The sequence below is a fragment of the Parambassis ranga genome, chromosome 15 (assembly GCF_900634625.1).
Source record: "Parambassis ranga chromosome 15, fParRan2.1, whole genome shotgun sequence".
Lineage (NCBI taxonomy): Eukaryota > Metazoa > Chordata > Actinopteri > Ambassidae > Parambassis > Parambassis ranga.
This window is the reverse complement of record NC_041035.1, coordinates 16,151,940-16,174,494: the sequence shown is the minus strand read 5'-3', so window position 1 is coordinate 16,174,494 and position 22,555 is coordinate 16,151,940. Positions and strand designations below refer to the sequence as shown.

The 22,555-nt window shown below is 40.6% G+C and overlaps 1 protein-coding gene across 3 annotated transcripts; it reads right to left on the bottom strand.

Annotated features, from left to right (window-relative positions):
* Positions 1-100: 100 nt before the first annotated feature.
* golga4 (golgin A4) lies at positions 101-19,813 on the bottom strand. 3 transcript variants are annotated; one of them, XM_028424305.1, is made up of 25 exons: positions 19,594-19,813; positions 18,822-18,899; positions 17,430-17,531; positions 14,703-14,771; positions 14,287-14,613; positions 14,139-14,186; positions 13,961-14,017; positions 13,769-13,867; positions 13,526-13,676; positions 13,167-13,357; positions 11,802-11,885; positions 11,376-11,523; positions 11,115-11,293; positions 10,883-10,981; positions 10,624-10,779; positions 6,562-10,343; positions 6,356-6,477; positions 5,996-6,126; positions 5,286-5,372; positions 4,027-4,047; positions 3,841-3,909; positions 3,406-3,481; positions 1,905-2,002; positions 847-933; positions 101-753 (listed from the first exon to the last, which is right to left on the bottom strand). In XM_028424305.1, exons 1-25 carry the CDS (start codon positions 19,669-19,671, stop codon positions 739-741), a joined length of 6,354 nt encoding a protein of 2,117 aa, XP_028280106.1. In that variant the 5' UTR covers positions 19,672-19,813; the 3' UTR covers positions 101-738. The 3 variants fall into 3 exon arrangements, with proteins under 3 accessions (XP_028280106.1, XP_028280107.1, XP_028280109.1); XM_028424306.1 differs by having other exon boundaries at positions 13,167-13,354; XM_028424308.1 differs by lacking the exon at positions 17,430-17,531.
* Between the last annotated feature and the right edge of the window lie 2,742 nt (positions 19,814-22,555).

The window sequence follows — 22,555 nt, the reverse complement described above, 5'->3', positions numbered from 1 at the left end:
GTCAACACTGTTATCCTCCTTAACAACACAAGTAATGAGATAAGATGTTGAATTTAAGACAAACACTGCACAAAAATAAGAATACATGAGTGACAACATGTCTTCTGTAAATAAGATTTAATTTGTTAGTCTGAAAATGTATATAGTGCCTACAGTATAGTACAGTTTTAATAATCATAATACATTTTACAGTTTTGTGTTTTGGGGTTTGTGTCAAAATATAAAGCGTAGAAAAGCTGTGCTGAACAAAACGAGGTCCAGAGTCCAGTATCTTAACGTGGTGCCTGTGCACAGTTAAAGGGTCGTTTACAGTTTTACAGAGGAAGTGATTCAGACGACAGCACAACACAGAAAACCTATAAATCAATAAGTATGTGATAATGATATCATTTATTGCACAAGCCAATCTGTATAGACACATTCTAAAAGAAAAACCATTTACCTTCATCTAAAACATATAAATTAAACTTAAATTCAAAGTAAAACTGGATTTATGGAAGAATGTTTCTGTCAAAATCTTTTTCCCTTATACCTTTACATGTATTCACACATACTGCATCACACACACACACTTATGCCCTCAAATTGTCCTCACACACACACACCCACACACATTACAACACACATAAAATGAAGAGGAGGGCTGGATAAAATTCATAGCAGTCTTCCCCTTCAGCAGCAGTAGCAGCAGCAGCAGCAGCACATTTTCATCCAGAAGTATCCAAATCATTTAAACACTCATCGTAACCAAGGCTATGGAAGGATCACATGATGTTAAATCAAATACTGATACGAGTTATCAATGAAGATGTGAGCTCATAACAAACTTGGAAAATGGATGCTTACAACTGGTTTCGTGTCTTCTTTGTCCAAAACCTTCTGCGCTTGGTCTGCAGGAAATTTGAGCATGGAGGTAATCACTTTGGCCATTGTCTGCAGATGATGAGACAAAGAGAGACATATTTTGTTTAGGAGGCCCTGAACGCACCCTTGGTGGTCTGCGTCAATAAACATCTCATTTGATGACAGTTTTTTTTTTCATTATTGGAATATTCTACTAGATAAGCCAATCAATCCCTCTGACACCATCAAATCTGGATTATAGATTAAAACAAATCACCTAAAAGTAAAAAAAGGAGAAGGAGAAATTATCTGCATAATCAATTCCAGGCCTATCTGCCAGAGAGCATGCATTTGCCCATAAACACAGGGGATAATCAGAAACAGGGCTGCTGTGTAGGAAACCTAACCGCTGTACGAACACTAAACAAGGCCAGCATGTCTTTAAATGGCAAATCTGCGTCATGCTAGATGCATGTGCTTGCAGGCGGCCTGGGGGACATCCTCCACACAGGGGAGGTCTCCCATGTTGCCATAAAGACTAACTGTTTGCTGAGGAAATGGGAAAATCCTGCTGACTTTAGGACCATGTCAATGGGACTGCTAATTAGGGAGATCACTGTTAATTACAGTGAAGGAGACTGGACAAAACGTGACTTTTATATGGTGTCCTAAAATGTCTCAGGTTTTGTGAGGCAGATGGAGGACACCAGCTTTCTGGCCAAATAATATCAATATAATAAAACTTTTTTAACATGGTGATTCTGACTAGTCTGGTAGAACTGAAGTTATCTTCATGTTATAAATGTCATGTATAGTCCATCCCTGTTGGTATTTTCACAGTCAATCAAGGTAGAGATTATCATGTACCTGCTTTTAAGTAATATTTGTACTTTGCTCAGGTGTGCGATGACTGGAGGACAATACATAATCATTGTTAATGTTTACAAACCTACAGTTTTGTATGCGTGCACTATATTTATGTCCATCAGCTATAACCATAATTTGAATAGCAAGCACGCCCTGTTTTGTTCTATATAGTGATGTAAGAAGTAAAGACATACTTTTGTTTCCCGTCCCATCATGTATTCAAACAACACCTTCCTCAGGTACTCCATCTCAGTGGGTTCTGAGAAAGGATCAGAGGCGTTTAATCCAGGATCTGTAATAAGAAACAAGAACTTGTGATCAAATCAACTCTGCATCTTCCAGGTTAACTACAGTAAATATAGGTGAAACTTTGCTGAGATCTAAATCAAGCTACGCTTCTCTTTAATATGTGTATGTACATTTTTCCTTCCAAACACAGCTTTTGGCATTGTGTTTGTGTTAGTGACCAAATACAGAACCACCTTCTGCACAGGTACAAATCCAAATTACCACCAGCTATAAACACAGGAAAGAATGGCTAAGGCTCAGCATGAGCACTTTAATAGTGCAACTGTGTTGTAATTCTCTGCCCAAAGCTACAACACCATTATCCCTCTAAAAGTGTGAATGGGAAGAGTGTGTTACAGCTTAGACGGAGCTGGTAGCACTTAAACTTCAGCTTCTACTACTACTGAAATATCCCCATCAGGTCTAAATCCACAAATCCACATGCTTTCTGCTCATATCAAATATTATGCTATGTCTGCATGTGCCCAGAGAGATGGTGCTACGTGAGCACAGGAAAAGGTGTCAAGAGAAAAGCAAACCAGTCTTTGATCTCAGGAATGGAGAGTACCAGGTCGCCAATAAATCCCACAGCCTTTGTCCTCCTGACCCCTCTGCAGCCCCAGCCGAGCCTCCCATTGCACCAATCACAAGCAACACAAAACCAGATAAACCAGCAGCCATCTGATCAGCTATCTATTGAACACAGCTAGGATAGTTACATTAGGCTCAGACAGCTTCACTAAAAAGTACTGTGCTAATAGTAGACAGGTTATACGGTTGGATATAGTGTGTGTATTGGATATAGAGGACTCAAAAAGTCTGTGAGCTGGAGGACCCTGTGTAAGAAAGACCACAATCTGGAAAACCCATTAAATCCAGGGATGGCTTCTTCACCGCCCCCCTTCTGACAGAGGATTCTCTGTAATACACCAGCAGGAGAGGTCAGAAAGGACTCACTCAATCTCTCTAAATACTCTGACACAGACACACCATGTCTGAGTTATGAGATACATGAGGATACTCAGTCAATCCCTGGAGGTTTTACCCCAACCTTAAACCACAACAGATATATGTATTAACCAAACCCAAATTACAGCCACAGCTCTCTTATCCTATCCAGAAAGCCTAAGATCAGACTTAGTGTGCCAAAATGTACTCAAAAGCATAGCTAAACCAGATGACACACACCATCACACAGTAGTCAGGCTGTGCAGCTAGCCTCTTTCAAATGTAATATAAACATATTGATTATAGATTTATATTCTATACAAAGTGTATAGGGTGCATGTTAAAGTCTCCTGTGGTCCCTAACGGTTTTCTAGTGTTACACATGTTATCTTTGCTGCGCTAATGTAAAGGAAATTGGATCAAGAAGCAGAACTAAGTGATTCATGGTGTTAACATTACCTTTCAGTGTGCTCCCAAGATGAGTTACAACAGTGTTTCGGTGGAAACATTTAATCTTGTCCTCAAGCGAGTGAATCTAGCGTGAAGAAACACACAAGCATGCACATATTATTAAAAAAAAAAGAGACCCCTCTTACCCCGGTAGGTTAATTCTATGCATTAACCTAATTGCTGAATGGGACATACACGTTATGTTGGTCATCCTTGGGGGATGATGATGATGATGACGATGTGTGTGAGAAAACTGTGGGAGCCGTTGCTCTGATTGTTTACAGGGTTAAACCAAATGTAAACAGATGTGCTGTGTAATTAAGATGCTTCAGCAGGAGAGCAGTAGCTGCTCTTGCTGCAGGCCACAAAATCCTGAGAATACACAGCGATGGATTTTCTGTGCAGTTATCCCCACAAAGAGCACACACAGGGACTGACACTCACCCTCTCAACAAACTCCTGCTCCTTCAGCCGAGCCTCGCTCAGCAAAGTGGTCTTTTCAGCAAGCTGAGCCTGAGGTAGAGAGAAGCACAGAGAGTTATCTGGATGGATGAACAAACAGTGTGATTTATATTTACTTCAATAAATAAGATTTTGTTGTAAGAACATTGATGGGACCAACAAACGTACCTGTAATTCTTCTGGGGTCATCTGTGCACAAAAGACAGGAAGAGGGAAAGAGAAACGGATTTAAGTAACAAAAAACAACACTACAATCACAATATTATTATAACTAACTAATCATCTGTGCCAAAATGACCATGGCCAAATGTATTGAGTATTGATCTGCTGCTGAAAATGGATCTAAAGTAATCAGATTTTGATCAGGCTTAAGACAAAAATAAGCTTTTTACCGCAAAGTATACATTTTTTCAGTGAACTGAATGGTTTCTACTTGTGGACACTGTGGTTTTGTCTCTTTGGATAGGCACACTGACCCACTGTCTCTCTGAAGAATGGTTTGTAAGGCCCGTAGGAAGAAAAGGCCTCCCTGAGCATAAAGCCATACAATCCACCCATAAAGTTATTACCTCACCTGGGAAAAATGCAGCAGAGAGAGCAGCATAACTCTTTGTGTTTGAGTGCATACAGACATTTGTGTAAAAGTAAAAGAATCACTGCAGGGGTCTCGTGGCACCTCAGCACCTGGGTAAAACGTCTCCCTGGAGTACTTTTATCCTATCTGGCCTCTTTCCAGTATGCACATCTTGCATATGAGTATTGCTGTGGTATAAATCTAAGGTCTAGAATCACCTCATATGATGATAATTGAGAACAGGAACTGAGGCTGGCTGCTGTCTCACAATCTCTGTTTTCTGAGGAGAACATTCCTGAGTGATTTAAATGAGCTTCACAGCATCCGGTGAGCGTTGGAGAGCCGCCACACGACCGGAGCGAGACTGATCAGAGCAAAGTATGTAAGCAAATTGTCCCTGAGCTCTAAGACAGAATCCTTCAATTAAGGACGGAACCAAAAGAGAAAGATCACAGATAACTGCTCTGTCTGTTAACCTGGATATGAACTTTCAAAAAAGGGGTAAAGCTGTTGGTATGGACACAGAAATGGTTCTGGATTAGGCTGTCATTCAAAACTACTAATGTTTCCATCAGACTCCAGTCTTTTCCCTGAAGGGAGCTGAAAATGAGTGATTTCATACGACCATTGTTATTCCATGAAGCCAGTGTGATATGACTTATGAGTTCAGCAGAATTAAGATATAAATTTAATCAAAACCTCCAGTCACATATATAATGGACTATAATAGCTGCAGGTAAAGATGTTCTACATCTGTGGAAATGTTTAAATGCCCCAGATAAATACAACAGCAAAATCCCAGATGTTTGATGCTTTTGGTGAATTTGGGAGCGTGGGTCAGAAACGCTTGTACCTCGGCAGAGTCGTGACACCTTGCTTGCAGCTCCTCCAGCTGTTTCTGAACTTGCCACACTCTGTCTCCCATCTCCTCCTCTCGATTCTTAAAACAAAAAAAAACAAAAAAAAAACAACACAGTCATTTCGTCTGCATCTTCTCAGCAGCACAACTAAAGTATGTCAGTCAAATTATCCAGGCTACTGCATTTCATCAGACCTTCCATCTCTGATGAAAAGTAATAGTTTCAGACATAAGTTATTTTAACACAATAAATATATGCAGTTAACAAAAAGAGAATAACAGATAACAGATAATTTAACATCCACAGTTTATCTACTTTTACAACATTTGTAGTTGTAAATGGTTTCAACATGGTGTCAACCATTAGGGTTTTTCATCCACCATCCATTTGCCCAATAGTTGGTAAATTACCCACTTAACAGACTGGAATATGACACTGACCCTGCAGTCAAAATGCAGTGGTTTGCTACACGGGTACCGGTTTGGTGTTGTCTAAATAGAACTGGTACATGAACAGGAACCGAATCATTTATCTGGTGTTTAAAATGTTCTATAAGTACTGGAGGTCCTCTGCTTTAGACAAAAGGAAAACAGCTGCCAACAAGTGCTGTGTTGGGTGGGGCTCATTGCCTTTCCAGAGCAAACCTATAAAATTTGGACTTACTTAAGCAAAACTGGTTTAAAGTTGAACTTTTTCACAGTACCTGTATAACCTGTTCATATTTCTGAACTGTTCTGTGCAAATCATCCTCCTTCTGGGAAACCACCTTCCTCAGCTGACCGACTTCCTCCTCATGGCTGGTGATGAGCTCTGCTTCAACACTCTGAGCCTTTCCTGAGCGACGGAAAAGAGAAGAAGACAAAATTGGCACATAAAAGAAACACCTAGCGTCATTTTCCAAACCGCTCACTTGCATGCCATCTCAAGTGTGAGATGATTTAAACAGTGAGGAAGCAAGGAAACAATGGCAGTTCAGAAGCACAGTTTAAAAAGCTACATGCTGTTTTGATGTAATCATTCTACCCGACTGTTGTAAATATTGCAAATATCTTTTTGTTCTCACCAATGGCCTCTTTTACGGCTGAATCCAGCTCTTTCTCCTTGAGGGCCATTTGTGTGTTAAACTCCCTAAGCAGGTGCTTCATTGCAGAATTGTGCTTCATTTCTGCATCTTCTAACTCTGTCCTGTTGGAACAAAGACAAAGTGTTTAAATAAGCACTGACATACAAAATAACAACCAATACCAGGACAACAGCAGGTCAACTTACTTCAGCTTTTTATCATTTTCCTCTAACAACTCTTTCTTCACATACTCGAGGTCATGTTCATGCTCCTTCCTCAGGGATCGCATGTCTTTCTGTAGCCTGGTGAAGTCTTTCTGGATCTTCTCTTTATCATTCTTCATCTGACTCAATTTGTTCTTGAGAGACTGCAAAGAATCATCGTCGTCTTCTTGCACGAGAGAGTGGTTTTCCATCACACTCCTGGTTTGCTGCATGCTGCTACACTCTACCTTCACCTCAGCCTCAGCTTCTGATGGACTCTGGACCTGCTTGATGGTTGTCCGATGATGATCAAGCTGTGCGTCCTTCTCACGTACTTCCTCTTTCAGACGATTTACTTCTACATGAAGGTTTCCATTCTGCTCCTCTGCCTCTTTGAGCTTTGTCTCAAGTTCTTGCAGTGCTGATTCTGAGTCTCTGAGCTCCCCTTGTTGTGCTGTATCTCTTTGGAGAGACATTAGCTTATCTTCATACACGAGTCTCAATTCCTCTAAAGACTTCTCTTTCTCAAGCCTCTCATTACTCACAATCTGTTCAATTTGTTTCTCCTGCTCTTCCTTGAGCTTGCCAAGAGCTTCCTCGAGCACTTTTGTTTTTGCTTCTAATGTTTCTATGCATTCTTTGCCAGAACTTTCATTGCCCTTGATTTCCTCCAGGCTAGTCTGAAGAGCTTTTATCATCTGCTCTTTTTCCTCCAGCTGTGTGGTTAGCTGTTTTTTAATCTGACTGATTTTCTGCTCGGCTTTCTTCTTCAGCTCAGATACTTTCCGTGCACTTTCTGCAGATAACCTCTCTTCAGTTTCCTTCAGAGTCACCTCCTTGCTCTTGATAACCTCACCTTTCATCCTTTCAAATTCCTCTCTTTGCCTTTCAAGCTCGTGTTTACACTTCTGGTTGTCCTCCTCAAGGGAGTTCAATTTTTCTACCATCTCTTTCTCCACATTACCATTCTGAGAACACTGCATCTGAGTCTGCTGCAGCTGCTCTACCAGCTCTCGCTTTTCAGTCTCCCTGATGCTGTGTTGCTGTTTGAGGTCTAATGTGAGCTGTTCACACTCTTGTGTCTTTAAGGCTAACTGCGCCTGAAGCTCACTGAGCCGAGTAAGGCAGCTCTCGAGCTCCGAGGTAAGTCTGCAGACTTTCTGCTCCTTCTCACTCAGTACCTGGTCCATCTCTGACTTGCTGATGGACTGATTGTCAATATTTGCTGTCAGCCTTTGCACGGCTTCGTTCTTTTCTCGCTCCAACTCTTCAAGCCTGGATTGTAGAGATGTAATAGTGTTGTCATTCAGGGAAAACTTTGTCTCTGCCTTCATCTCATGCTCAGCCAGGCTGTTCCTGAGTGAATCCGCTTGATCTAAAGCAGACTTTTTCTCCTGCTCTAATCTCTCAATGGTCTCTTCCATTAGAGCAGCTGCCTGTTGTCTCTCCTCTTTATACTGCTGGTTCAACTTATTTATGGCTTCCTCCTTCTCTAATACGCTACTGGCTAGCTGATTTTTCATGTCACTGATGATGCTTTCCAATTTGCTGATTTGCAGCTCATTTGTTTTCAAATTTTCTGATATGATTCTGTTTGCTTCACTCAGTTCCTCCGTTCTCTGAATGTGTTCTCCCATGGACTGAGAATAACTCTCCCTCTCGTGTGTTAAGGCGTTGATTTGCTCCAATCGAGCATTTTCCTGAGCGGTCATTTGTTCTAATGAAATGCATAGATTCTTATTCTGCTCCGTCTGCTTGAGGAGATTCTCCTCTAAAGTGCAAATTCTGTCTACTTTAGTAAGGATAATGTTTTTGAGATGCCCTATGTTTTTCTGGCTACAGTGTAGTCTATCATTGAGCTCTTTCACTCTAGATTCCAGTCTTTGCTGGAGTTCATTAGAGCCACACTCCACTTCCTTACAGTAATGGTCCATTTGTTTCATGATCATAATTAATTGCTGCTGGAACTCTGCTTCCTTGGCTTGTAGCAGAATGGAAGTTTCTTCGAATTTACTCTGCAAGTCCTCACTTTGCTTACATTTGGAAGCTTCCAGAACTTCCAGCTGTTTCCCCGTTTCATTCAGCTTATTCGTCAAGTTCTTTAACCTCTCACTGCTCTCTTCCTCTGTTGTCTTCAGCTTGTCTTGGAGGGTGTTTCTCTCGTTCAGAGCCTGGTTGAGGTTCCTCTCAATCGACTCCATCTGTTCTTTTAGCAATGCTTCACCCTGAGACAAATTTTCAAGCTTAACTGCCGCTTCGTTAAGCTCTTCTTGCAGCTTTTGCACAGTGGTTTCTCGAATGGCCAGGTCCTCCTTTAAATCTTTTAGTTCACGTAATACTTGCTCATTCTCTGCTTTGCTTTGACTAAGCTGCTGATATATTTCCTCCAGCTCCTGGACCTTCTCCTGTAATATGAGTGAATGTTTCTCTGTTAATTCTTCCTCTTGTTGTCTCAGACTCTCCTTTAGACGAAGCTCCAGCTGCTCCATCTCATGCTTGTGTGTGGCATGTAGTTTCTCCACTTCTTCCTTATGGCTGGTCTGCAGTTCAGACATTGCACTGCTGAGTCCTTCAGAACTTTTTTGTGCCATCTCTACAATTTTGTCTTGTACTTGCTTTTCTTTCTGTTGAAGCTCTGCCTCCTTCTTTGCGAGCTCCTTCTTGGCGTTTTCTTCATTCTGATGAAGTTTCTTCTTGTAGTTCTCCTGCATTTCTTTGGCCTTCTGTTTGAATTTTTCCATTTTTGTTTCCTGTGATTTCAGCTTAGCTTCCATCTCAGTTTTAGTGTTTTTCAACTTCTTTTCATGAGCAGCTTTTTCATCCTCCAGCTGTTTCTGCAGGCGTGTTTGTTCTTCCAACTTAGTGTTCAGATCTGCAGTAAATGACTTCTCCTTCTCTGAGAGTTCCTTTTTAGTATCTTGTAATTGGAGCTCTATTTCTTGAAGTGACTTCTCTTTTTGTTGACAATCATTCTTTGCGGCCTCCAACTGATGTTCTAAATCTGTCAAAACATTCTTACACTGTTCAAGATCTTCTGACATCTTATGTAACTGTTGATTGGATTCCTTTAAGCTTTCGTTTTGTTGCTGTGACAGTGATAAACTCTGCTGCAGCTCGTTCAGCTCCTTAATGTTTGATTCTAAGTTTTGTGCTGTGGAATGAGATTCCTCTTGTAGTGTTTTTTTGTTGAAGATGTGTTGTTCGATTTCTTTTTCCTTTTCCCTCAGAACAATTTTCAATGCATTGAGTTCCTGCTTCAGAGTTTTTTCTATGCCGCTAAGTGACTGCTCATGCTCATGTTTGATATTTGCAAGCTCTGCATTGTGCTTTGAAGCCTGGTCTTTAAACTGTTTCTCATGTTCCTGTTGAGATAATCTATCAGCATCTTCAGCTGCCACCAGCTTCTCCTCCAAAAGCTCTTTACTCTTTAACACCTCTGACAGTTCAACAGAAAGTGCATCCAACTCTGCCTGCTTCGCATCTAGTTTCTCTAAAGTCTTTTGGTTCATGTCTTCAACATGTGTTTGAAACTGCAGCTCTTTTTCTTTCACAAGATTCTCTATTTCAACTCTGTGTCTTTCCTTGAGCTCCTCAAGAGCAGTATTGTGTTGCTGGGTTCGGGTGCCCTTGTGCTTTTTCAGCTGCTCCTGGTGTTTTTCTTTTAATGTAGAGATTTGCTCTTCATGTTTTTTCTTTAACTCATCCAGCTGACTGGAAAGTTCATGAGTGACACTTGATTCATCTTGTGAGATCTTGTCCACAGAGCTCTCCAGCTCCAATATCCTCTGCAATCACAACACATGGAGGAGGTTAAATTAATCAACCACTCTGCTGCAGTTATATTAATCGTTAATGAATTCAAAAGTAGCCAAACATTAGCAGTAAACATTCTAACAATGAGACTGTACTATGTACCAAAAACTTCAATGTTACTTTACATGGTTACATTGCTTGAATTCCTATATGTGTGGACAGTATGTGTGCACAAGTAGGTGTGAATGTGCAAGTGGAGCCCTACATTTTACCAAATAAATATTTGGCAAGATATTTATTTTTTGTACTCACAGTTCTTGCAGCCTCCAGCTCAAGCTGTATCTCTTTAACCTTGTTATCAGCTTCTGTCCTTATAGCTGTCTTTTGTAACTCTGCGTCCTCCAGAGACAGAGCGGCCTGATGTTCCCTCTCCTTTGCCAACTGTGTGAACTCTTCTTTGCATTGCTCCTACACAGAACAATTTGAAACAAATTTAAAACAGACTGTTTCTTTTCTGAATCACCTTTGCAAATAAAAAAAAAAGAAATTGATGGAAACATTTGGCACCTACCACAGCTTTCTTGATTCTGTCACTTAACTCTTCTTCTTTAGCAGCCAGAGCTTCACTGTGGAACTTTTCCAGGTTAGCCACGGTGTCTTCTGATGATTTCTAATTGAAAAACACACTACATGTAAATATATTTATATTCATTATGAATGCACATGCTCTTTCTGTCATATCTCTTGTTGAATAAATACTACTTTTTGTGTTAAGTGCCTATAACAAATCAACACTTCCTGACCTTCATGATGGTGACGACCTCCTGTTTGACTCGTGTTAGTTCCAGCTGCAGACTCTTCCTCTCTTCTTCACTGGCTATTTCTACCTGTTTCACATGCTCCTCCAGCTGAACCTGCAGCTGTTTTCGGGCCTCCTCCGCCCTCTGAGCTACACCCAGAGCCCGTTCAAGTTCTTCAAATGCTTTCAGACAAAAGAAAAAAAATCATTAATAAATATACAATGTTTGTACATGTCTGTACACTATGATTTAAATTACACTCACCTGATTTTTCAGACTTTTCTTTCTGTTCCTGCAATTCTTCTTTCTGTGCAGTAGCTTGCTGGAGCCTGGAGCGCAGCTGTGCAATCTCCTCTTCTTTTATTTCCAGTGTTTCATGCATCTGCCGCTTGGTCTCTGCAATGACCATTCCCTAAAGAACAGTAAACCATAAAAGAAAAATCAGTCTTTAAACTGAGCAAATGAACAGACACTGAACCTGACAAGTACCATCTCTGGTACTCTCTAACTCAAGCCGGGTGGCATCAATTGTTTCTGACTTTAAGGCCTTTCAACATTCCTCACAGAGATCTCATAAGCTGATGTCCATCCTGCAGGGCGGGGGTCAAAGTTTAAGAGAAACAATATGGCACTTCAAGGTGTCTTTACACAATCAAGATGTGACCACAGTCTAAAAAGCTCCTCACTTACCTTGTCCTGTTCCAACTGTTCAATTAAGTTCTTGGCATCACGCAGCTGAGTGATCAACTTAGTCTTTTCTGTTGTGTGCAGTTCCTTGAAACAGAAAAAAATGACAGGAATTAAAATGAGAAGGTCATATGTGACATAAATCCTACTCTACACTCTGATTTTCTGACTCATATCCTGTATATGATTTGGTATGATAACTTCAGATTGAGATGTTTTCTGCACCACCCAGGATGCCTCACCCACAAGCCAAATAACCAAAGGGTGTACAACAAGCCCTAAACCAACAAGTCAACCCAAATTACAGCCCAGTTTTGTAGCAGTGGCATGTAGTAGTTATGTTTTGGTGCCACAGTGGTTTAAAAACAGGAAATCCTGGGCTGGCTTTGTTTTTCAGATGTTGATCTGTGTGCAACATTATCTCTGCATTATAATGATAAACACCATCAGGTGTGAAATGTGAGTGTTTTATATTTACTGGTATATCTGTGAAGACTCGTGCATTCAGGGCGTGTTAGTTTAAAAACAAGGCAACTGATCTTATGGCACAGAACATAAACAGCGTAAACAGCAAATTATTCTGTCAAAAAAACCCTGAATTGAAGGTTTGGAGTTACAGACAGATGTTCTGTTTTATGGGATGTTTGTCTGAGTCAAGGGATGAACACAGCCGAGCAGTTCCAGAATCCCGTCACACTGCTTAAAAGGTCTAGAAGCCTGTTAACCTCTGCTTTTCCAGACACAGGAGAGGCTCTATTCCCACACAAAGAGCAGATTCAAAACGAAAATAATGGCAGTGAATGAAAGCGAGTCAATTGACTTACAGTCACAGATAAGCGGTCTATTATCACAGTGTCTTTGTAGCAACAAACATCTAATATCACATGCTGCAAACTTCACAAGCCGGTCATACCATTGAAGCAAAATGTTTTTGAAATCAATGCAAACAATGGTTCAGTCATGTCACGCTGACATGACATGAACCCCAGCTATGGCGCTTCGCCAGAGAATTTGGATGTTCGGCCTCTGAGAACCACAGCAATCTGCTGTGTCTCTTAGATAATGAAGTCACATCATCATTGGACCATAAAGCCTCTGGCAGACATTTTGCAGCACATTAATTACCCTAAACACACTGCACAGTCATTTACAGCATCCCAGATTCCCATTTTCATCCAACCCCTTCATAATTACAGGCTACTTCCCTATTAGTGGGACACATGCTTACATTTTACTGGGGGATGTTTATGGGAATACCTTATTGATGAAGTAATAATATGCATAAGCATATATTATCTAAAATTATACATTAATTTGACTGAAAAATGCCTCCATTTAAGCACTGTAAGTTAAATATAGGTTAGCCACCTTCATCTTCTCCAGCTCCTGTAGTCTCTCCTGCAGCTGCTCCTGCAGAGTTTCATTCTCACTGCCCAGCTGAGCACTCCGCTCCTTGTGTGTACGCATGACTTCTTTGCACTTCTGCAGCAGATTTTCTTGTCTCTTTACTCGCTTCTGCAGAGCCTCCATAAGTTTGGCTGGATCATTGTTGCCCTCTTCTGGCCAGAAATTAAAATTCACTGATTAGACACTGTAGATCCATAAACAGTCATCATCTTAGTATGATGGTACAAAAAATGAACTGATATTTTGTCATTTTTAGTTACTCCCTTTTACACTGCAAGTATATCAATGATATTCGAAATGCATGTAAAGACTTTTCGTACCCATAGTGACTTCAGGCTCTAGCCCCTGCTCCTTGGAAGGACTCTGCGAAGCAGAAGTAGCACCTTCAGCAGTTTCAGACTGAGGGACCTCTCCTTCAGCTGACTGCGAACTGTCGTTGACCCCCTTGACTCGTTTCTTCAACAAAGCAACCTTACAAAAAATAGTTACACAAATTAATCTCTTTGAGATTGAGCTTGCTGTATATAGCTTATAATCACATCCCATGAACAGCACACACCCACCTGGGTTTGGAGGACAGTGATCATCTGGTCTTTCTCCTCCAGCGCAGCATCAAACTCATCTTGAAGGTGTTTTTTGGCCTGCTGGTCCATTTGAAGCTCCTAAAGATCAATCAGTACATTCACCTTTAAGTAAAACTTTTTTAGTTATATGAGTTATATTGTGACAGACATAAGTAAAGAAAAAGGCCATACCTCCCGCAGCTCCCCAATCCTGCGGAGAGCTTTGTCCTGACTCTGACTAAGGATGACCTGAGGAGAACAAAAATGTATCAGTCTAAATACAATCATTTTCTAATTAAGTAACTCACAAGAAAGCCCTTTTCTTACCAAATTAAAATATAAGGTACCACGGTAGTTTGATTGAAATTACCTGTGTTTTCTCTTTATCTCTTTGCACTGTTCGGTACGCAGTAACCAGCTGCAAAAAGAAGAAAACAAACGTATTAATTATAGCTTTATGCTTGAATGGCTGTGTGCCGAGCACCAAATAGGAAAACAAGTCTCGGTAAGTCTCTCACCTCTGAGTACTTTCCTCTGTATTTCCCCAGACTCCTCTCCACTCTCAGCAGTCGGTGTAAGAGCTGATCTTTAGTAAGAGACTCTGTGCTCCCTGGTGGCTCCTCTGCCTCACTCTCAATATCTGAGGGTGGATCATAAGAGGGGCCACCTGTAGACTCATTTTCTCCCAAAGGTGTCAGTGATTCACGTGAGGGGCTCCTGACAAGATTTTCTTTAGAGGGTGAGCGGAACAGATTTTGTGCCCGACTGGCACCACCACGAATCAGCGACTCCATTGATGGAACTTTACCCTGTAGTTTCTGGGCAAATGACTGCAACTCATCTCTCTGTTTGAGAAAATTGCACAAGAAGTTTCTTACACATTACTGCATTATAACTTCAATTAACATCGGGGGCTCAAATAAAAAATACGTACTTGAGGAGAAGCACTTCCATCACCATTGATGCTGCCTCTGGGAGACCTTGCAGGTCCTTTAGAGGCACTCTGCAGAAAAAACGGATATTATGAGAGAGAGAAAAGCTGCTGCAGTGAACTTGGACCAGTTAGTTGTCCACACCCAGCATGGCTCTCCCTGATTACTCTGGAGGGAGCAATATTAGTATTGCTGGGAGCAATGCAGGGGCAATGGGTACCCTCATGCAACTTGGAAAAAACAGAGGGGTTAAATACATAAAAGAAGGCATCTCTACTGTACCACAAACAAAAAAAGGGTTAAGACGATATTCTACAGAACAGCCATTAGGTCAGAACAAACAGACAGTTAAAGTCAAGTAAGAGAGCTGGTATTTGAATTAAGGATGCATGGCAGCGTTGTGTGCAGCTGTATTACAAGAACACCAAGGCATCATTAAGATAAACATTTAGCAGCTTAGTTGGTTTAGTTGACTTGTTAGAAGCAGGATCAGAGTGAGCAAATCTTCTCCTCCCTTGTCCAGCTCCAAGCTACTCCTCTTCTGGATTACTGTCCAAAACACTCAACATATATGCTTGTGTCCTGTTCAGTTTCCTCCTCATGACACAGTACTCACTCCTGACTCTGTGTTTTAAGTACTAAACAAGTATGAAGGATACACTAACAATTTCACTGTTGGTAGGCTAAACCTGGAAGGCTAATTATTCCTGTAACTAAATCTGTAGTCAGGATTTAAATATTCAGTTTTGGATGACTAGATTTTACTGTTTTTTTAATGGGTTCTGTTTTGTTTGTTCTTGCCTATTCACCTGCACACGGAACCATAAGCATTCGGGTATGCAAGAAGGAGACTGTCAGAAAAAGATGTACACAATGTAGGGATCAAAATCTGCTGACTAAATGTTTTAGGATCAAACCTAAATGTGTAACATTTTACTATAAAACTCCACTGCTTACCTTTAAGTTGTAAATGTTGTGGCATACCTCACATATGATAACTTAACTATTTACATAATGATCTTGCACTTCTTTACTCCTGCTTGTTATCACACTAACATGCTTACCACTGTTGCTCAGCTATTTTCAGTTATGTTGCAAAGTGGATAATGACTCATGGATAATTCATGGGTAACAGTACACCGAACACTAAACCAAGACATAAGTCCCTCTATTTCTGTACACCAAGCTCAACCAATATACATCAATATCATCACTATGGCAGATCAGAAAGAAGCCAAAATAGTCCTGAATCCAAATCCTGTGACTGACAGCAACTGCCACTAGCTTTACAAAGTACCAGTGCACACACAAAATTTAAAAACACATAAAGATTTATCAAAAGAACCTTTGGATTACACAGACATAACTAACAAAACAAGTTGGTTTTTCCAATTTAAAAAAAACAAAAAAACTAATTTAATAAAAGTGTTTGATGGAATTTTTATCATGCAATAACAAAATCAACCTTATGTAAAGACATGATGTTGGAACATGACAAGGACACTGTGATAAGATTTAAGGTATTTATGATTAATCCCAAGAGACGATAATGACTCCTAAATGTGTCAGAGTACACATATGTCTCCGATCTCTAGAGCAAGGATTCAGGAATTCCTACTCTGCTTTTCTTGTCAGAAAACTGACAAATAAAATGTACATATATAGCCGGGTGTTGTTGTGAATCTGCTCTTCTTTTATAAGGACATCATCATCTGACAAAATCAGCATATTTACTAGTTGACAGCTCCGCTCAGTTTATGAATTAAAAATAAACAATCTGAGCTTTCTTATGCTCATTCATGCTGTAACATTGGTTTTTAGATTTACAGTCTGGAGGCGTTGTTGTAGAAGCAATGCTGAGGATTGAAACCATCTTAATGCAGATGCATTTAGTAAATATGTGGGTACATCCACACATTGCCTAAAGAGAAGTACTTATAATCTAATAACACTTATATGGTATGGTAATAACACAATAATAACAAATGTAGTATATGTATATTAACACCCGCATAAAATGTTTGAAAAATCCAAGTGTGCATTGTTAGACTTTGCTTACAGATTTCTGGAAGAAAGCTGTTTTTGTATGAATATTGGCAAAATATTAAATGAGTTTTTTTTCATCTTTTTGCTTCTTGCTAACACACATAAACACGCTTTTTCCAGTTTGTGAGCTCTAAAAAAACAGGCTTCTACAAACGTTGCTCTGGTCTGTTTGTTTACTTGGAGGAGTTATAGGAAAATCAATATTTAAACCTTTTAAAAAGTGTGAGCCCATAAAAAAACATCAACTCTCCAAATAAACATACTTCTATGGGAGAAGGGACAAAGGCCATCAGGCAACATCACAGGGTGTCAGGGGTCTATAAGCCAAGCAACTAAGTTTACCTAAAGACAAAGGGGGAATACTCATTTCATTGACTGATCACAGTAACTGAAAGGGGCAATGTACCAACACGGGGCAAAGAGCAGAGAATTGGTCTATCCCACAAGGTAAACCACAAACTCCCATTACAGTAGATGCAGGGTTAGCCTACATATGAGATGCCTTCTTGATGCTAAATCCAAAGCAAATAGGAGACAGAGAGCAGGGAACAAGCTGTCCCTACTTGGGCCACAGTCCTCTACCGATTTCCCAGAGGGTGCAGAAGACAGGAGGAAGGAACAGGGCAAGAGGAGGAGGAGGAGAAAGATGAGGAGGGAGAGGCAGGAAGTGAGGACAAACTCACCACACTGGCTACCTGGGCCGTTTGGGGTCGTTTTGAATGGTCCAGAGCAAAGATAGTATACTCAGAGAGAAAAGCGGGCTCTGCTATCATCCCGGCCAGCATCTGACCCCGTCAGTGCAGTAACGGGACGAAAGGTGGGGAAAGGAGAGGAACACAGAGAGCAATGAGAAAAACAACACCATGAGTGTGAAACAGCGCTGGAGGGAGTGTCTAACCAGCCTCTCTAGAGAAGGCTGGCCGAGAGAGACTCATGTGGATGAGGAGAAAAACAGAAAGTAGAAAGCAAGACAGGGGGAGAGAGACTACATGAACTGGAAGAAAAAAATAAGCAAAGTGGAAAAGTGAAACAATCAATACTGATGTTATGAATAACAGTTTGACATCTCTACATACAGTCTTCAGTTATGATATTGTGTTGCCATAAATAGGCTAAAACTGCCTTAAATACTTTGCAGAGGTGTCAAAGTGTTAAAGATCTGTGAGGTGAAAAAAGATGCTGCCATACCACAAGAAGCTTCTGAACTGAGGGTACATGAGCCTGTGTTACAACAACACACCTGTTTACATAGGATAAAAAAATAAAGGAGCGTACAGTCACCTGAGCAAAAGAACCACTGTCACAATTTCAATTTGGAATCTGAATTGTACCAGAAATGTATAAAGCTCCATGTCTAAGTTCCAAAATAGACATATTAACCATCAATAGACTTAGACTGTCCACTGTAGTAAAATACAGTAACTAGTCACCAGACGTAGAGAATCGCTGAGGGTGGGTATATCAATTATTCATACACATGATGAAATATGACCTGCTTTCCATCATAGTCTCTAAATGAGAATCTTCATTGGCTAATTACTTCTTTTTCTTCTTTTCCTTCTTTTCTAACCCTAATTATGTTGAAAAGCATGTTAACAACATAACATTTAGCCAAATTGTCAAAATCAAATGCTACCTTCCTGTCCCATGTAACATAGTTAAACTCTGAGGAAGGAGGGATGAGTGTTCTGGAACATCATAATCACACTGATGATCACACCAGTTTGGCCCATATGCCCCCCCCCTGAAGTACATAAACCCATGCTGGCTTCAATTCAATGTCCCAGAAAAGTAAGTCCGACAGATAATACCTGCCTCTTAGCATAAAGTACAATGAAAGTTTTAACCTGGTCACTCCTGGTCACTCATTCACAGCAATCAAAAGGCACTGGTTTGCTGCTGAGGGAACATTAAGCATAACAAAACACATGACAGATTTCTGAAGCCAGACAGAAGCATAACTCTTGACTGAAAATTAGAACATATGCTGGGAAGGGAATTGGACATCTCAGCAGGCTGCAGTTTGAGCACAATCACATAAACATAAAACTATCTCAGGCTGACAGCACGCCTACCTCTCTGTCACTGGGAGAGGGCATACCATCAGGATGGAATGGTGGGGTTTGGCTGCTGCGCCGGTCTCCACTGCCGGCCTGTTGAAACAGATAAATCCAAATGAAAACAATTATCATGCTGTTGGTTGTCTAGTGTATCTTTTCTTGTCATTCTGTTTCACTGTTTGCTAGCCTTCGCCTTGAGGCTCTATCAGACTTGCAGATAGTCAACGGGAGTGATGAAACTGATGACAATTTGTTCCACAAAACGGGACATGAAGAAGTATCCGTATATCTAATGATAGTGTAAGTTAACCTTCTCATTGCAATGTGTGTCATAGGTTTAGTGCATTACAATGACAGGCGTTCAGCGGGATCTGCCACTGTCAAATAAAGCTGCCAGCTGACATCTACTTGCAGCATAATAAAGACACGCCCATATTATCTAGGTGTCGTTTGATATATGGCTGGTATTTTAGCCATTACAAAGTTCACGGACTGCATGCTGTTGTAGTTTTCTTCCAGCTGGACTACAGGATTTTACCAGTTACAAGTTTACTTGAACGCACCTTATCAGGAGCAACTTCTGATCAGAGCTAGGAGGCTAAGTAAGTGGCTTAGCATATTGCTAACGGCGTCAATGAATCGAAAGGAAACCTAATATTAGACGACAATTATTTAAAACCTATAAACAATACTTCTGCGCTAGAATGGTCATTTGATTTGGCTAGTATATAGACAGCGTAAACAGAAACTAGCTCTTAGCTAGTTAGCACCGACCACAACAACTGACCTGGGCCTGCTGTGGTGACTGCGCATTCCTCTGCGGTGACTGCTCCTCGTTTATCTTTTGCTTCAGTTTTTTAAACATCTTGTCACGCCGACGCAGCTAACAACTGGCGAGCAGACGTCTACTATGCGGCGGAGATGTATTTTGTTTTAGTTCAGCCTAACATCCAGCTCTCAGAACTCGACTTCCTTGTTCGCTTCTAATTTCCAGCAGGTGACAGAACCCTCTGCGCATGTGCGGCCAACGTGGAGGAAATTTGATACGTTAAAGGGCCAGTGTAGTCCAAGTCCATTTGTTTAGTGCATGTCACTGTTTATAACCTGTTCGTGCAGAACATTCTTATACAATGTTCTTATTATAACATTATATGTAGCCTATACTAAAAACATCGCACTGAGGATGTGATCAGAACAGAAAAATAAATCATTTTAATTGAGCAAAGTAATTTGTGGATAGGAAAAAGACTTTTGTTTATTTAACTGGTGATTTCCTGGTGAGCATAGAAGCAAATTGACCATGCAGGAAAATTAATGCTCTCTGCAATCTGAGTCCAGATTAATATTACAGTTGCAAATACTCCTGTAATATTCATTTACCACCAGCAGAGAGCAGGAGAACACTAAAAGCATAAAGAGTAATAACCTTATTAGAATGCACAAGGCACCCCGAGGTGACAGGATGAGGATTGTAGTGTCTTTCCCACAAAACTCCCCCAATGCTTGCTTTAATTTTGTTTTACAAAGCCCTCACATGTAAATGTGCATGTACATTTGTAGCCACCTCTGATTAATAGCAGTACAAGCATGTCTTTAAGGGAATAAAAAGCCATTTCTGTGTTTCAGCTGAAATATGACAATCCACCTTGTCCAAGAATAAAATTTCTTAAATGGCTAATATATATTCACACATGTCAAAGTGTATCACACTGCTACAACCACCCACAAATAACGGTGGCCTTACATATTTAAAACAACCAAACATCCACCCACATTAGAGTTTTTGGCATATGTTGTGTGGGCGAAAGCATCTAATTAAAATGATATTATGAAACCTTACGCAGCAGTTATGAGGGGCTGTTTTAATTCTAGATTTACTGTCTGTAATTTATGGGGGTTTATTGGACAAATACAGACACTATCACCAGCTGTGCATTCATCATTTAATATAAGACTAACAGGGTGATTTTTAGCTATATGCATGCAAAAAGTGATGCTACGTATTTGCACACTGCAGCAGACTTCTAAAGAGCAGCTAATTGACAGGGTCAAACATGTTTGTTTTGTTCTCACAGCAGATGCTTTGGTTTGTTATAAAAGGCACATTTTCAGGCCCCCAAAATACATTGTGAAATAGATAAACAATTCACTTGTATTGTATTATTCAGTATTAGAATAGCTAACAATTACACTCTGTATCTGTGCCTTTGGAAAAGAAAAACTGACTCTGGCCTTTCTGGTAGAAGGATTGTGTAATCCCTGTGCTGTTTCCTAAGAAGAGAGGAGTACGTTCAGGATTAGCTAAGGGTCTTTACATGCTTTTTTGCTTTGCTGATGTTGAGCTGCAGATGGTTCAGCCCACAACAAACTGCAAAACTATTCACAGCCTGCAGTGCAGAAGAGTGAATATTCAAGCTGAAAACAAACAAGTCCGAGGAAGCAAAAAAGGTTTGCATTTACATGAGTCTCAGAGGCAACAGACTGCAGATTCTCATGTACTTGGATAATGGTTTTTGGGTTTTAACATTGTTTTTAAGGTGTGCTCTTTGGCAGCACCTGCTCTGTCCAGTGTCTTCCCAGCAGCTGTGGGCTAAGTCAATGTTAGACCGTGTTTTATAATGTCAAGTGTTTCCTCACCTCACATCCTTCTTAGTAGGATGGCTCCAAGCCAGACAGCAATATACTCCCGACTGTAAGGCCCATAAAGGATTTATATTCGGAGCACAGAAATCCTCTTAAAAAGAACTAAATGACAGACATTTTTACAAGCATGCTTGTTTGAGCTGTGTCAAGTGTGTTTGTATGAAATAAAATGGCCAAGAAGGTGCAGCCTTGCATGACATTATGTTATTTTTTTTCTACCCTCTGTCTATCACATTGTCGTAAAGCTGCTTCAATCAAGATTTAAGTGTAAAAAAATTCCCTCACTCATTTTATTTGCCTTAACTATGAAATGTGGCAGCAGAACATTCCTCCCTCTCACCTCATTGACAGTGTAAACCTTGGTGAGCAGCTGCTCGGTTCACCTGTCTGGTCATTTTCTTGTCCACCAGCTGGCCAGATGTTTAAATTGTGCTGTATGTGAGGATGTCGCTACACCAGACTGTACATACTGTGCTCTAAAATCACCTTCATTTGACTGTTGCATAGTGCATAGGGGGCTCAGGCTTTACCAAGATGGACGCTGAACTCAACTGCTCCTCAGAAAGCACACTGCTGGGAAAAATGTATTGCAAATCTTGAATGTTATGTAGGAGCTGAAGAGTAAGCAGCCGGCATCAGATTATGAGTTCACATATTAGCTGCTACTCTGCCACTGCCAGGTGTGTAAAACACAGGAGGGATGTGAGTGCTGGAGTTCAGTGGGCACTGTTTATTATGGCTCTGGCATGAGTAAGGGGTGAAGATGTCTGTCAGAAATAATGCAGCATGTGACTCTGTGCATCCTTACACTGCACCATTGAGGAAGGGCAGCATCTCTATTTGAAACAGCTTAAAAGCAATAAAGCTGATGAGAGAACAGCTTCCCACCTCTCTCTCTCTTTTTTTTTCTCACTCCCATTATGCTTTAATGGACCTCAGCACCATCACCTTACCTTTTACAATGGTTTATTTATTTATTTATTTAGTCCTTTTTCATGTTCTCCCTGTGTGTCTTTTCTTCCCCTTCTATCCTCAGTGCTGTTAGAAAGCAAGCTCTCTGGGACTTCTTTAAGCATAATGAGGAGTGCACATCAGATTCACGATTT

What these genes read in the sequence shown, in the direction of transcription:
- golga4 (XM_028424305.1), bottom strand. Translation starts at nt 19,671, where the DNA reads ATGTTTAAAAAACTGAAGCAAAAGATAAACGAGGAGCAGTCACCGCAG. An exon ending in GGATTGGGGAGCTGCGGGAG is followed by an intron (nt 13,868 to 13,960) that starts GTATGGCCTTTT and finishes ATTGATCTTTAG; the next exon opens with GAGCTTCAAATGGACCAGCA. An exon ending in TGACCCCAGAAGAATTACAG is followed by an intron (nt 3,910 to 4,026) that starts GTACGTTTGTTG and finishes TCTCTACCTCAG; the next exon opens with GCTCAGCTTGCTGAAAAGAC.